This window comes from Astatotilapia calliptera, chromosome 11, assembly GCF_964374335.1.
Source record: "Astatotilapia calliptera chromosome 11, fAstCal68.1, whole genome shotgun sequence".
Classification (NCBI taxonomy): Eukaryota; Metazoa; Chordata; class Actinopteri; order Cichliformes; family Cichlidae; genus Astatotilapia; species Astatotilapia calliptera.
Window position 1 is genome coordinate 36,331,972 of NC_137432.1, and position 16,793 is coordinate 36,348,764.

General features: G+C 42.7%; 1 protein-coding gene across 2 annotated transcripts in view; it reads left to right on the plus strand.

Moving 5' to 3' along the window:
- Window positions 1–3,127: 3,127 nt before the first annotated feature.
- Window positions 3,128–16,793, plus strand: part of LOC113032564 (lamin-A) — a 39,512-nt gene continuing 25,846 nt past the window's right edge. Inside the window, exons 1-3 of one of the 2 annotated variants that reach the window (XM_026185551.2) lie at window positions 3,128–3,317; window positions 9,074–9,288; window positions 10,757–11,136. In XM_026185551.2, the coding sequence (XP_026041336.1) occupies window positions 10,802–11,136 (335 nt within the window). In that variant the 5' untranslated portion in view covers window positions 3,128–3,317; window positions 9,074–9,288; window positions 10,757–10,801. Of the gene's footprint in view, window positions 3,318–9,073; window positions 9,289–10,393; window positions 10,496–10,756; window positions 11,137–16,793 lie in introns of those variants that run through there. The other variant, XM_080308526.1, reaches the window with a different exon arrangement.

The following is a 16,793-nucleotide window of genomic DNA, read 5'->3' on the forward strand; positions in this document are numbered from 1 at the left end:
GAATGTATTGCAGACAGCTGGGTGATTTGGATATTGCTTTTACTGTTCACAATGAAAGATTGTACTTTTTAATCTGCAGAAGGGCAGAATCACAAACTGGGTCAAATTTCATTAAAAATGATGATGGCTTGATACAAATAAAATGTCTCACGTCGGATGGCTCTCAAGTTGAAGCTTGAATGCACTTTAACATTTATTCAAGGGTAAAATGAAAAGTCTATGAATTGTAAAGGGATCTATTATGCATTTCCTTATTTTCTGTCGCATAGATACTGATATAAGGAGGATGCTCATATTCAGTTTTATTTATATAACACCAAATTATGACAATGGTTGCCTTCATATTGCAAGGTATGTAAGCCATGTTTCATATCTACAGTAATAGATATGAAGAATAGTTAAATGTGAGGATAAATCATCCCTGTGAGCCCAAAGCTCAGACTGCTCTACACACTCACTTTCAGATATTTTCTCCATTCTTTCATTTCAGGTCTCAGAGAGTGAATACCCCCGTCAGGCAGGTAGCTCAGGCGGTGAGCACAGAAGCCCAAATCACCTGATGTTTGCTTTATTTTTTTGAGAGTGGCAGCCAATCAGAAGAAAATGAGCTTAGAGGAAGCATGAAGGAAGCTGCAACACAGGATGAGACGAGTGACTGCATGAGTGGCACAGTACAAGAAAATAAAGGATCATACAAAGTAACTCACTGGCTTCCATCTTCTTAACTGCTGGTTTTTCTTACGGATCTTTGATAGTTAACAGAGGTGATCAAGCCTTTGTCATTAATCAAAGAAAAACTTGAACTTGAACAGAAGACATTTATGGATGTTTGATATGTGGCAGTTTTTTTTATGATCTCCTGTTGAGCAGTTTTTTAATGATCTTATTTTGGACGTATTTAATTATGGAGCAGTCTGATTATGGTGTGGTTAACGCTGTCATCTCGTCTGTCCCCGTGTGAACCTCCCGGTTGGGTGGGGCCTTTCTGTGTACAGTTTGCATGTCCGCCTTGTTGCTGCAGGAGTTTCCTTCCTCAGTCCAAAGACGTGCTTTGCAGGTTTGCTGATGAGTCTAACGTGGACGCGCAGGTGTGTGTTTTGTCTGCGATGGACTGATGACCTGCCCAGGATGCACCCCACCTTTTGCCCCCCCCACCTGAATTCTTGTTAATCTTATTAATAAAAGTGTCGTAACTCTTCCATTTAATACTTCCATTTAACCTAACAAGTACTTTTAAACTGGAAATTGTTGAATATTTTATTAATAAAAATGATTTTCAGTGCTTTCTGGATTCAACTATATTATTTATAAATAATTTATTTGAATTAATATAACTAATATGCCACCCATAAGGTACAGCATTAAGACCAGAGGAGTCTACATCACAGTGTCACGATGCGTTCGAGTGACCCAGAGTCCTATTCCATCATTTATGAACGTTACAGATGTAAACAAACCATTTACAGCTCAGTAACATAGGTCATGTAAAATTCATGCTCAGCCGTTACATAATGATAAGCAAACCCACCAAGAGCTCTGTAGAATATCTTTCGGCAGTACACTCGAGTTGTTTTTAATTGGTGTTTTTTTGTTTGTATTTAGAACAAGTTTGGGATCGCAGGGAATTAAACTGACTGCAACATTCAACTGGGCCATCTGTACAGCTTGATGATGGCAGTCGTGCTGCTATAGTCGCCTTGAGGAAGGCTTGTATGATGCTCCCTGGATGCCACTTTAATTAAATTATCAATTCATGGAAAGCCCGGCACAGGTCAGTGTATCAATCACTAGCAAAGTGGGGTCCATGGAGCTGGGGGGTCCCTGAGGGCTCTCCGGGGGTCCCAAGTGAAATGAAAACCACAGTTATTTAATTCATTAAAAGTGTATTGCTAACCGCTGTAGTAACAGGTGTATGAAGTGTGATGTGAAGTAATTTTACCTGAGCATCAGCTTCAGTCCAAAACAAGCTTCAGTGGGATCCTGTGTGGAAAAAGAATCGCGGCCATTTCAAGTTTTGAAAAAAAAAAGAGATTTTGAGGTATTAAAGATTTGTTTTGCCATCTAATATTTTACTTTAAACTTACAGCAACGTAATCTTGGCTTTTTGGGTCTAAACAGGCCTAATATGATGCCTGACAGTAAAAATGTGAACGACACAAAAAAGTAACATGTTCAGATACACAGCAGCAAAGTGATTACTTTAAAGTGTACGTTTATTTGAAAACCACTGGGTTAACTTGTTTTTTCACTGGCACTCCAACCATCTGGCCTCTTGCAGTAAATTGAGTTTACATCACTCTCATATCACAGCATAACTACAGTACAAGCACTTTCTATTTTGCTTGTGTCACTGTTGGAGATGAATTCAGAAATTAAGGCAGCACTTAAACACAAACATAAAGCACAACATCCTGCAGACTCTCATTAATCTTTAAAACCTGAACTCAGTGGTGCTATCATCAGCTGTTCAGCAGGAGGAGAAGAAAAAAGCCATCCGTGCTCTGGGAGCGATGTTTGCATGGGCTATTCCAGGAACAAGAAACGTGACTCGAGTAAAAGTCATGTCCTCATTTAAATACTAGCATACACATCATTTCAAAATGTACTTAAAGTACTTAAAATAAAACCATGTATATCACTTTGTTGTTGCAGCTTGACTGTTTTAATCACATACAACGCTCGGTAGCTTTGCCTACAATAACCCAGCATCATGTATTAGCAGAATCATAGTTTAAAATCACTAAAATACATGGCAGGGAGTACACAGTGCAAGGAATTCATCCAAAATATATTGGATTAGAGGAGGATAGCAGCATAATATACAGAAACAGAGTAGCCATGCTCTCAGCACTACTCTGCTCTAGTTACCTTAGTGGGGGGCACCATGAGGGGGCTGTGCCACCCCTCATGCCGGCCCTCTGGACACACCCCTGTTCCGTACCCCTAGTATTAGTCACCCCATACACACATTTGGTTTATATTCTCCAAACATTCCTTGCTCAACTGAAGCCCTCACCAGCTAAAAATACTGTCACTACCGAAGCGTTAATCATGGTCGCCAGGTGGCGCCTGCAGGCTGCATTGTAATTAGCGGAGATTGGCAGCCTAATCAAGTGTGTGGATCTGCAGGTGGCTGCTGGCCCGGGTCGACTCGACTCGGAGCTCCGCGGCTCTCCGATTTGTTCAAAGGAAACGCGTCCCAGCGGATGATATCGCGATTAACTGGGACTGGCGACATTTGGAAAGGTCATCCGTGAGCGCAGAGACAGGAGACGCGTTTTAAAGCGCTGCAGAAGAAAAGGCAGAAGAAGACGAAGGTAGGACGGAGAGCTGAATGTGTTTCAGCTGGAAGATGAAATGCATTTATTCTGCTTCTTATAGTTTCTAACAGGGAGCAGGCAGAGAGTTCAATCAGTGCATGAACTCCGTGACCCATGCTGACAGTTTCCATTCAGTGTGTCAGCCAGTGGATGGCGTGGATGTGCTGTGCTTGTGAATGACTTCAGTGGAAGGCTGTGGGGTTCTATTTATGTCATATGTACTAAGTGGTAGCAGGGGGCGCCAGAGAGGCACAGAGTGAGAGCGTCCTCATAACTCGTGACGAAAGCATGCATGTACACCGAGTGAGCGCTTTGTTAGAAACCACATTAGAATCAGCCAATCACGCGGCAGCAGAGCGGTGCGCGACACCCGCTTCGCCCAATGATGACATCATACTCCAGAAAATAGGAATAAATGTGAGGTTTGTGTCAGCTGTCCTGGTTTGAGTTTTCCTGAACCTGTTGATCACCCGGGACTTCCGGAAAATCTGCACTCATACTGATGCTCAGAAAACAGAAGCCACACAGGTTTACCGGTAACCGAAGTCAATATCGATTGTTCAGTTTTGTTATTTGTTTCTCGACGTGAACCGGGGAAATCCCAAAGAAATCCACGCTGTGAAATCAGTCAGAATCAGAATACTTTATTAATCACGGTGTGTGGGTGAGGTGGAGGGATAAATGAAAATATCAATATGATGTAAAATATGAAGCTAGAAAAATGTAAGCAACATATATGAAAATACGTTTAAAAAGGGCCACATTCAAGGTACAGTAAGTTAAAATAAATACTCCAAAGTTTAATGATACTACAGACAATAAACACAAGATATGGCGAGTCTAAACAGTCCAGATGTCATAGTGGGTAGTTGTAACGTTTGATGGCTCCTGGCAGGAATGAGTTCCTGTGCCATTCTCTGCATCAGGATGAACACAGAGTACTTGTAAGCCTCCGGTGTCTGCACATGGAAACGGTGCCAATAGAGCTGTAATTCTCTTAATGTCCACAAACAGCTGAAGACTGTTCTGGTTGTACTATGTATTACAGTTACCCACCACAGCCCCGTGCTCCTTGCTTCTGATACGTAACACTGCTGCAGAGTTCAGGAGACTGCTGAAGATGTAGCTGAAGTCTGCAATGTAGAGGCTGAAGAGGAAGGGGGGGATGAAGACCTCAGTCAACTCCAACTCAGGGTCGGCAGGTGAACTGGTCCAGGATGAGGCTCTGCAGGGTCTTCATGATGTGTGATATTGTGTTTGGGCCGATTCCTGATTTTTAAAAAGACGGCTTGTCAGAGACAAATATCAACTCTATTTTAGAAGCAGCTCATTGCACAGTCTGTTTGGAGAGAGTTTAATCCAGGACATTTTGTTACAGCTATAATTTACAGATTTTTCCTGAATGACTCACACAGGCAGTCGCAAAGAGGCTATTTTGAAAAGCAGACAGCTAAAAAGATATACTGTGTTTGTGAGAGCGAGTGTGTGTGCGCGGACTTGTTTTTGTGGCTGTGCAGCACAGGGAGTGTGTTGCAGCTTTCTTGAGAATCATTCCTCCGTGAAATTAAATAGAAACTTGTTCTGTCATCTTTGTGAGAGCCAGTTTAAGTCTTAGACCGTGAGAGAGATTACATATTGTAAAACTGACAACTTTTTGTCCAGCTCTCGTTTTTCCACATCCATTCAAACACCTGTTTGAGGCTTAACGCTTCATTTTAGGGTTATATTTGAGGTTGGGATAAGCGTTTGGAAGCTAAATGAGATGGTGAAACCTTGAGTTGAGAGGCAGTCCAACAAGCCCGGCTGTATTTTAAACGAGTCCTTCTTTCTACACAGAGTGGAGCAGGCTGGACTCATTGTAGGAGAAACACTGGTAACAGAGAACAAATTCAGGATAAAATGCTGAAAACACTGTTGTGGAAACACTTCTGTGCACATTTCATGATGAATATACAGAGCGACAAGAAGGCAGTGTATATTGAAAACAGCTCTTTCATTTGTCTGACTGAATTTGAATCTGTTTTCAGTGAACATACAGATGCTTTTTCTGCTGCATCATGAACGTGCACTTTTTTCATTGAAACCATGTTACAATGGGATCTTTCGTGGCAGGAGGATGGAGGGGATCATGGCCCTCGTAGTTTACTGTACATGCAGGCATGTGATTATTTAAGTACGTCTGATTACGTTTACATCAGCTTAACTAAAAGAACGATTTATGTGTTCTACGTTGTTAAAAGTGTAGAACATAAAATTAATGAAATGATGGTACATCTGTACTGTAAGAACAGTGAAGTATGGGACTAATTCTGCTGGTAACAGGAGACACTGTTGTAAAGCTGTTGGTGGAAACACATGTGACTCCATAGCAAGATTTTCTGTTGTTGTTGTTCCCACGGTGACAGAAATGTCCATTGTAGACATCAGGTTGTTAAGTCTGCAGTAGTTGAGGATTATTCAGCCTCCAAGCGACTTGTGTGTCATCTGCAGTTTCCCCGGTGGAGTTTTACTTCCTCATGTTGCTGATTGAAATAATGAGTCAAGCTTTTGATCTTCCTGGTGGTTTCTATCTGTTTAGAATACTCCCTCATCAGAGATGGCGCATCGTGTTTCCCGTCTCGGCAATATTTTTTTCACATCTCCAGCACACTGTGAAAAATCACGAGGCGAATTTACATAAGACTGAAGGCTTTCAGATAATTTGCACGCTAAGCAAAACCGAGGCTCATAAAGAAACAACTGTTTGACATGACGCTGATGTTGCACTGTAGTTGTAAACAAAATGTCAAACTAACGTTCAGCTTTGCCTTAAAAGATTTGAAAAAATGAATTTAGATAAATATTATTCTATTTCCAGGCTCGTCTACGCTGGATAGAAACATTAGGCACCAGTCTTCTGTTAATGATTCAGGCAAAAATAGGAAGATGAACAATGATCTCTTAAGCAGCAGAGATGACGTCAGACTATATGTAAAAGATGGACACGATGATGTGACATGCTGGTCCTTAAAGCACTGAGTGAGAATTTGTCTTCGTTTTCTTTTCAATGTGTCCAAATGTGGTTTGACCACATTTAAAAACAAATGTAGCGTCATCAGCCGAGTCAGCAAGCTCAGTTACTGAGGTGCATCCTAGACTGTGTGGGTGCGTATAGTTGCCAATTAGCCTTAACGTGCTAATAAATGCTAGAATTTTACAAGCACAGGTGCTTTGTACAATTTTCAAGTATTTCAATCAAAATGCTGTAAAATGTAGCAAACATGTCCCTGAAAATGCAAACTTTCAGCTTCAAAATGATGTAACCAGGTTATGAAAATGAAGCGTACAGTCAAGGATATTTTCTGGGTGAGGGATTTTTGGCTAAAAAAACAAACAATATAAAATATGTGTGGTTATTTTTCATTATCTTAAACGTGCACAATCCAAGACGTGCTCCGCAGGTAGTGCGATTAAAAAAAACCCCAGGAAGCATTAGTGTGTACTGCTGTGCATGTTTTATGCGTTCCTCAGTTGGAGGAACAGGAATGAAAACGATCTAGTAGCTTTCCTTTCGTTCCCATGCCAGATTTTCTCTGGTTCAAATTCTTCTTCATTGCTGCTCTTTTCTCCTAGCAGAGCAGTAAGTCAGTAGCTCAGGATGGGGAAATATAATGTCAGGATTGCACAATGGGACGGCACGCCTTGTGGGTTTCTTTCTGTCTTTGTGTGTGCGCCTGCATGGAATGCGGTGAGGGTAGAAAAGGAGAGCGCGAGTGAGTAAAGTCTGGGGGGGAAAGCTGACTGATAACATATTGTTCTGTACTTGTTTTGGCTGCTGAGTTGCATCCCGGTCTGTCATGCTAGCTCCTGTTTTTATACTTGATGAATGCATCTGGGAATCAAACTGTGCACCAGTCAGCGGCTGAGGGGATGAAGGCTTAAATGCTTTGGGTGTGCTTTACTGGGCGTAAACATGATGGTTTGTCCAAACCACATTTATAAAAGAATAGTGTCATCTGTTTGTATTACATAGACTGTATATGTAAGATGGAGGCACTTAATTACTGTGACATAACTGAAATAGATAAAAAGCTAAAATTACCAGAGATGGGGCTCAGACTTCAGGGTGGTCTGTGAGTACAATTAACTGCTAAGTGAGTCATGTATTTTTTTTCTTCATACATTAAAAATTCTCCTAAATGTCCTGACACCACATTTACTTAAGAAATTAACTCATAGCCCCATAAATAAGATATTTAACAATGTCCGCTGTACCATTAATGAGTTTTGAGGCTTGTTCACACACACACGGGGTTAAATCTGATCCAGTGCTGGTACCTGCACATGTGCAAAGGAGCACATTACACAGTTATTTTTGACTTGCTCATAGACGCTGAAAAGAAGTTGATGAAATTGCTACATGTGAACTTTCACTTAGAAAACATTAGGTTTGTTTTCAAGTATTAACAAGCTGAGAATTTTGTAAGATTTTGAAATTGTAAGTGCTTATCAGTCACCCATCTCCAGATTTGTTCTGGTATGGTGAAAAGAAATTCCAGTTAGGACCTTTTTCTGCTTCGGGGTGCTTTGCTGTCATCATGTTTCCATGTGATGGCATTTTAAATGAGAAATGCTATTATTGTTTGTGCCCTTGAGAAAAGAGTCTTACTGAAAAGCTATCTGGGCTGCCAACCATGCATTCCTATCTTTGTGTGACTTCCATGGAAACATGAGAGCTGAAAAACTTGAAATGTGGACATGATGATGATGATGAAGAGAAAGAGAAAGAAAAAGGGTTAAAGGAAAGAAGGGCTAAAAATGTGAGCTGTTTGTAGCAGGGACGTGTGACTCAGACTCTGACGGCTGCTTTCCACTGGAAGGCCGCGCTGTAGCCGGGATACTCCCTTAGCTACTGGACCTGCCCCATGCCCAAAAACAGAGGTGCTGTCTTGCCCCCGTCTAACCACATGCGCATACACAGACGCACACATGAATGGACAAACGTTTATTTCCATGGTGAGAAGATGTGTGCACCCACAGAGACACACAGAAAATATCAGAGCTTGATTGGACCTGTGGTACCATTAACTCCACCCCGCCGAAACAAATATAAGTCCAGATGAGCTCCGGATTGAGTGTCAGACTTTTAGCTTGTCAAGATGCCTTTTGGGAATTATTCTCTTATCATCTGGGGTTATAATATGAGAATTCCCTGGACGTTTTCCTCCTTTAATCCTTTGGATAACCTTGCTGAAAGGCTATTTTTCTGCCATGGGTAAAACGAGAACTGTGGACAAAGGTGATGAATCATATGCATGTACTCTGGATTAGTTTCATTGCCTGTGTTTATGGTGCGTTACAAGGGCTCAAGGTCACCTCTGCGTCGTTCTGCAGCAGGATTTCTTGATGGAACTGGAATTCTTCATTCATGTCTTTGGCCTTTCAGCTTGAAAGAATGTGTTCTTCAAATCAGCAGGGAGGAGCAGGGTGTAATCCGCACATTCACACACTTTCACCCACCTGGGAGCTGCTCGGTATCATCAGTGTCGCAGCGTTTTATTGACAGACCACTTGCACCAACTGCTGAGGTCAGTGTGTCTGCGAGGGCTCAGTGTGAGGGGAAAAGAGAAAGGAAAAGATAGGGCCAGTGCAGAGCGAGATAAAGCTCAGCAGCTGCTTTCTGCATGCACACACACACAGTCTGTCCTAGCCTGACTCCTCCTCGCTACCCCACCCTCTTCTCTCTTGTGCTCCCGCCCCGTCTCCCTCTTCAGCGGTAGGTACATGTGCAGTGAGCTTCGGCTACGAAAGCAGTCCAGGGCACGAGCCAAAGGAGCACACACCCACCAGCAGACAGCATTCTTCAACAGATCTGGGACTGCGATCATCTGAGGCACTGAAACCAGCAGATAAACTTCCAGAAAGATCCTGTGCTCGCACTTTTACACCCTTCAGCAGGCTGCAGTCAAAAGGCTCTCACACAGCTAAGGTAAGCTTCAGAGAGTTTCCTCATGTTTGTCTCCTGTGAGGCTTTTTCTTTATGTCTCACTGACACTGCTGCTGTCTGTGCTTCTAGTATACTTGTCATTTTGAGCTGGTTAAACTCGTTCAGTCAGCTGAAAGCTGCTTTCATTTTCCTTTTCTGAGGCATAACTTTGTCAAAGTTGTAGCTCGTTTCAGTGGCTGAAGAGCTGAACATCAGACAGCACCTGTTAATACTCAGGAGCTGCTTTTGGAAGCTGAAATGATGCTTCATTTATTCAAAGTCAGTCCAGAGAGAGTACTCGTAAGTGTGTGCTCCTGTGGGCGTGTGCATGCATCCCACCCACGTGCATGTTCTCGCGTGCACTTTTGGTAATGAGCGAGAGGGGATGGATGGAAGAGTTTGGTGTGTCCACCCACTCCAATCTGGAGAGCCCATTCCCGCCATTTGGTGGGACAGGCTTGTTAGGCTGTGAGTGGAGCAACTGCTGACAAGTAGAGTAGTTTTCAGTCTCACCTGTTTGGCCACAGTTACTGATAACAGTGCTGATAAGTCTCGTTGAGAAGTTTCGTCAAAGCCTCATAATTTGATTTGTAGAGCTTCTCCCTTTGCGTGTTTCGTTTGTAAAATTCTCTTATATATGTATGTATTTATTTGTGTGTGGGTGTGGCTTGCTTCCATGCATTTTTATTTTAATTCATTTTGTATACTTTTCCAGTGAACTGTAAGCTCTGAAGCTTTTAAGGTTTCGATGTAACACTCCTCATATTAGGATGGATACTTGTCCATATCAGGGCATCCTGCAGCAATCGTTTAGATTATGAGTCAACACTTTGGAATTATATTGAGCGCTGTTGCTAGTGGCTGTGGGCAAAATGATCACCACTGAACATTCTGATCTCTAAACAAATAAAAGCATTTTTTACCAGAGTCTCTGTGGATGGCAGAGCAGCATGGTAATGCCTTGTTTTAGTGTCCCTGGTTACAACTGCATATTTTCACTGTAATTATGAGAGTGTTTACAGCCTTGCAAAAGGTATGTGGGTTGGTCTTTGTGGGAAATGTGTTGAGCAAGCTGCGTAAAGTGGTTTAACAGCACCTACAGCAGTTTAATGTAGCTGAAGCAGAGCGGACGGTGAGGTTATCACAGTGGGTTAGTTTGTTTTGGAAATATCGACATGAATGTAAAAGGGGGCAGGAAACAAGTGAAAAGGTAGCTGTGATAAGTTCAGCATTATCTTTTTTAGCATATGCTTCCCAAAAAAATCAAAACGAGTTAATAAAACAAATCTGTGAGCAGACGGAGGACTGGAGGCGGACAGATAAGAATCACTGTGGTGCAAGACTGGAGCCTTTCTTCGCTTTCACCTCAGTTAAAGTTTAACTTGTGATTCAGCCATTAAATCAGTGCAGTGTGTTTCTGTGGAAGGCAACCTTGATACTCTTCTCATTAAGTCTTCCTCCTCTCCCACAGCCAGTGACTCACCCCATCTGCGTCTCTTGCTGAGCCATTATTACCATGGAAACCCCGAGCCAAAAACGCACCAGCCGCAGCGCCGTCTCTCCGGCCCGCATCACCAGGCTGCAGGAGAAGGAGGAGCTGTGCAACCTCAACGACCGGCTGGCCGTGTACATCGACAAGGTGCGCTCCTTGGAGTCGGAGAACGCCGGGCTGCGGTTGCGCATCAGCGAGTCTGAGTCCTCGGTCACCCGTGATCTGTCGGGCATCAAGACGGCCTATGAGACGGAGCTGGCGGATGCCCGCAAGACTCTCGACCAGGTGGCCAAGGAGCGAGCACGCCTGCAGCTGGAGCTCAGCAAGATCAAGGAGGAGCACAAAGAGCTCAAAGCCAGGTAAGAAGAGCAAATGGGCGTGGACTTTCTTCCTAATAGCCAGGAGGGGGCGACTGCCCTGGTTTCAAGAATTGGTCCAGTTGTATAGAAGTCTATGAGAACATGCCCTCACTTTTTTCCCTGTTGTTTATGTTCCCAGTCGCTGATTTTAAGTCCTATTTGATACAGCATCACGCTTGTTGTGGGAATAAATGCCTACTTTGTTACTAACATCTGAGCATGCAGAGTCCTTGTTAGTCAGATCCAAGAAGGACCAAAAATAAATGCTAAAATGCAACCTTCAAAACAAATGTTCAAAAACCAGCTGGTCGGGATAGCTACACCCATTTATCAGACAGTTGCTATTGTACTGACATCACATTGTGGATGTAAACTACACTGTAACTGATTTCATGTGTAAATAAGTTAACATATCAGAAGCACACACTGATGATTTTGTGCATGTGTCATTTCTCTTCAGAGGACAGATGAAAACAAACACTGATGCAGTTTTGCTTCAGAGTCAGGGGAACCACTGGGAATGATCCATAAATCTTTCAAGCAGCAGCACACTGATGATGTAACGTTTATCTGCCGTTGTGTGGGATCTGTGTGGGGGAATTCCCTGACTTTCTGCCAAGTGATTCCACAGTAACTTTGATATGTTCTCGTATTCCTCCTGCTGCATAAGAATGATGCTTTTCAGATTATAGGTCAGCAATTTTTACTTTGTGGTGCTGTAAAAAACGATGAACCAGATTGTTATGTGGGGACGCGTTAAGGATTCCCTGGCGTTGTTACTGCTGAGCGTCAGCCAGCGCAGGTTTGTCTTCTTTTAAAATATGTCTTCAAACCCTGTCGGTGTGTCTCGTAGCAGCTGGTTAAACTACAGTGAATGTGATGTGAACGTGTGGATGCAGCTGCTGTGATTTTACCTTTTGTGCTGCAATACTTTGAATTCACACCCTGTGTTGCATGAACAGCTGAGGAGGTGCAACACCCTGTCGTCTGTGGAATGCGGTGTGAGATGTGCAGCCAGATCCAACATCAGGGTTGTAAATGTCATTCCTGAGTTTGTCAGTTTTCAGGTGCAGTCATGTCACTTCAGTCCCCGTTGAAGGAAAGGACACACCTCCAGGCAAACAGGCTGAACACAGCCTGCTCTGCTGAGCTGGAATCACTGTCCCCGTGACAGAATGTCGACTCACAGCTTTACACACGGCGAGATTACTTTGCACAGGTGCATGAAGACTTTAGAGTTTTGGCATTTGTGAATTGAGTTCGTACTGAAGCATGAAATTGAATGAAAATGCAGTCTAATTTTACTGTTTTTGTTTTGTTAAATTCTGTTGCGTGGTGGAAGTGAAGAACACGCATGTCTGTCATTCATCCTTTATTTGAAACTTTCAAAGCACAGGAGGAATGGTGGACAATGAACCAAACCACTGTGAGGCACATGAGAGGGAGTCATTATTTCAAAACTTACACAACTCTGTACTAAAATGAAGAGTTTTCTGTACATATTGGTATATTATTTAGCATTGTGTCATATTTACAATGATGCATTGAGCAAACGGTATCCATGGCTGCTTGTTCCCAGATACTAATCAAGCTAGGCTACAGCATTCGTCACTACATCTAAATGAGGTTAGGAAGTGGAATGGAAACGGTTCCATTACAGTAGGTGGTTGACGCTGCATTCATTATTTGAAAACAACATTTAGAGGAAACCCTGTGTGTAGCTTGGCATGCAGGCTGGTGTTATTGGAGGAGTGTTGGAGCCGAGGCCACATTATCAAGCAGCTCTAACAGCTTCAGCTAGCTGAGGAGCTATTAGGATTGTGAGCAGATTTTTTCCCCCTGTAAGTCGCCCGAGTCCACAAAATTTCCGACTCGGTGCCTTACTGAATGTCTGCGCGTCTTCAGATGTTGGGGGAGTCTGTCGGCAGATCAGACTCGGCCAGCAGTGCTGCCCAGGAATGTGTTGGCAGCAAAGTTCATGTGAGGTTAGAGAAAGAGAAAATGCAAAATACCGACTCGCTGCACTCTAATTCTTTACAGTCAGCACTTTGTTTCCTGATTGTTCCTCAAACCAAAATCATTTTTTCAGGAATAAAATAGGTGTGTGTGTGTGTGTGTGTGTGTGTGTGTGTGTGTGTGTGTGAGTGAGTGAGTGAGTGAGTCCACAAATTTAATGACTCTTTGATCTGATTAGTTGCTAATTGCTTCCTTTTCAAAGACTTGACGTTTTATTGCATCTGAACCAGAGATGTAATCAGATTACTTTTTCAAGTAACGAGTAAAGTAAGGGATTACTATTGGGAAAAAAAAAGGTAATTGGATTACTGTTACTTTCCTGTAAGCACGCTGCGTTACTGTGTTACTAAAGCCGTGGGTTTTGTTTGTGTTTTTTTTTTTTTTTGCGAGAGTGTCTCATGACAGTGACGTAAGCGAGTGCGACGTTCGTGGCAACAGCTGTGTGCAGATCAACAAAGGATAATATATGGAGTGCGGGAGAGCGTATGAGCGTGCAACGTTTAAAGCGTGGAAGTACTGACCTTACTTTGAGTTTGAGTCCATAAAAAGTGACAAAAACATTAGCGTCAAAAGTAACTAATTACTTTTGAAAATAAGTAATCAGAAAAGTAACGGGATTGCTTTTTCAGGGAAGTAATTAGTTACTGATTACTTTTTCCAAGTAACTTGACCAACACTGATCTGAACTATGAAACAGTGTGACTGTGGGTGTGGCCTGAGCTGCCGGCTCACTGCAAAGAGAAACAAGAACAAGGCTGAAAGTTTCCTCCACATCATGCGTGACTGGTGTCCTTGAGTCTAGTAGAATATCTACATCAATGATTTTCTGATGTGTGTCTCCCTTTTTTCCCTTATTTTTATTTGATGTATGTTTGTAGAAATATGTCTACAAATGCAAGTTTTTCTGAATCCAGTTCCATATAAACTCCCAAAGTTTGGGAGCACATCAGGTCTCGGCTGGGTCCTGTTGAAACGTTTCACACAAGTCCCTTCTTAAGTTTTTAAAAAATCCTGCTAAAAGGAAAAATAAGCACACAAATCAATCGGCTAACCTCCACAGCAGCGGTAATATAAGATCCATAACTCTGCGAGAAATGCGTCTTTAGTGTGGCTTACCTTTCTTTGAGTGGTCCTAAGCTCATCAGCTTAATACATATTGCATTCAGCAGTCTTTGCCTTATCACGGTGCTTCTTGCCTGCAGGAGCAACCACGGCTCCCACAGCAGTTTTACTTTCCTAAGGAGGCAGATTCTTTTGATGCATGTGTGCTGGAGTCACTCAGTCCGGCTTGAGCTGCCTTTATCTGCTAGACTTTAAGTGGCGTGTTTGCTGTTTGGTTTCCATGGTGCTGTGGGAGCCTTGGTTCGGCTGTGTGACGGGGTTGTGACTCAGAGCCTTTTTTCAAGGCCTCTGGAATGGGCTGAGTGGACTCTCTGTGACGGGAAGTCGGCTTTATTAATACACACCGACGGGCTGCTGTGACGCTGCTGGGCTGAGCGTCAGGCGGCGACAGCAGCAGCAGAACGAACATGCGGCTGTTAAGTCTCACAATGTGTTGACTTTTCGCTGGTGTCCTTGCTTGTTGCTGCCAAACATGACACAGCAACAGGTGGAGCCTTCAGTGCAGTTCGGCTGACAGGACACGCCTGTTCAGCCCAAAGGCAGACACACACACGCCTTTGTATGCAGAACAACCGCAGGGGACACATGCTTTCATCCCCTGAAGCGAAGCAACAAGGGGTCAGAACGACAACCTCTCTCATATATAATTTAAAATTGTGGTGAAAAGCAGGTGTGAGGGAAATTTTAAAACAGGTCTAAACTTAAAGCCTGGAGCCACTTGAAATGGCTCAGGTTTGAAAACCAGGCAAAGCTACACTAAAGAGGAGACACGTTACTGTCAAGGTCTTTTTCATTGAATACTTGGAGCACTGCGGGTGTTATTGCAGGGTCATTTTTAATCCTTAACCAGGCTGATAAAGGAATTATTGGTCATCATATTACGTTTTATTTTAGCTTTGTGCTGCTATGCAAACTACACTAATCTAAGCATTTATATAATAAGCTCTTTATTTATAGACGACCTCTCAAAATCCACAGTACAAAGTGTTTCACAGGGGCAACAAAATACAGTCATCGACCCTGAGGTTAGATATCCACGATTATCCCCTTGAACTTCGATTATCCATTAAAAGATTGCTTCAGAATGCCATTCAAGTGGAAACTGACAAGACAAACACTGGAATTGTGTTTTAACACTGAACAGCAGAAGGCTCTGAGTTAAGTTGAAGCGTCAGGTCTTTGGTCTGCTGCAGGAAAACACAAAGAGGGAATTTTGTACTGTGGATTTAAACTTAAGTGAATGAAACCTCATATAAAGCTCATATTTACTAATGATTACTCACCACAATACGAAGGCTCTTCTCCTGTATTGCTGTAAGAGCAGGAGAAGTTATTACAGCCAACAAAACCGTTTTTCAGTGTTTATATGGAAACAACTTTAAATACTGTCAACTGTAATGATGTAAGGTTTATATTCACCCATCAGCCACGACACTAAAGAAACACCACCTAATATTGTCCCAACATAATAGCATTAACACAGGATCTCTGGGCGTGTCCTTTGGTTTTAGTGTGGAGTGAAATGGAAATGAAAAGTAAATCCAAGTGTGGAGGAAAGAAATTAAACTAGAAAAAATAATAAATAAATGCACTGACTCTGCATGCACAGGCTTGAGTGTTGTGATTGTAGCTGTAGCATTATGCCAGCATAACCAGCAGCCATTTTTAACAGACGTTTTAAAACACTCAACTTTGAGCTGCTCAGACACCAGTGCAGCATTTGAAAGTAAATAGCTAAGTCCTTTTTCAGGATCAGACACAAAGCAGGGATTTTCCATGGAGGAGTTTGCCCCACCTGTCTGAACGATGTGCGTGAAGGTGTGGCAGACACTGATGAAGCGCTCAGACTTCTTTTTTTCTTCTGCAGTCTGTTGAAACGGTACAAAAACCAATTAAATATACTGTAGCAGACGTGGCTGAGCACGTCTAGGAGCAGCTGCAGACTGAAAGGCAGTACAATACAAAGATGCAGCAGATGCACTAACACTGCATTCATGGACTGATGTGCAATGTTGAGCGCAACTATGACAGAACGGCTATCAGACTGCACTGCAGGAAATGCACTTATCACATCACACATCCCATTTCCTCAACTGTGAATACTTTCTTTTACAATTTGCCTACTGTATTATGAACTATGACTTGCGCATGTTTCAGACATTTGTTATGTTTATGGTCAGTTTTAGGCGTTTGTTTATTTTCTGATAAACTAAATTTCCTTGTTACGCTTCATTTAGATTCAAAGCTGTATTTACTGCAGTCCGGCGCTGTTGTTTCCCCCTGTGCAACATGTCACATAGCTGCACAGTACATGCCAGCACCCTGAGCAACAACAGTGTGATAAACAGAAGCTTTTCAATATCTGACCAAACTCTCTCCTGTGAGGAGAAAACGAGAAGTGAAAGGGGGAGCCTGCTCAAGTATCGGACGTCATAGGAAGCCGTCTAATATTAGTCACAGCTTGAGTTCGCGTGAGTAAAGTTTCTATATTTATCTCGGGGTAAATTCTAAACCTGTCG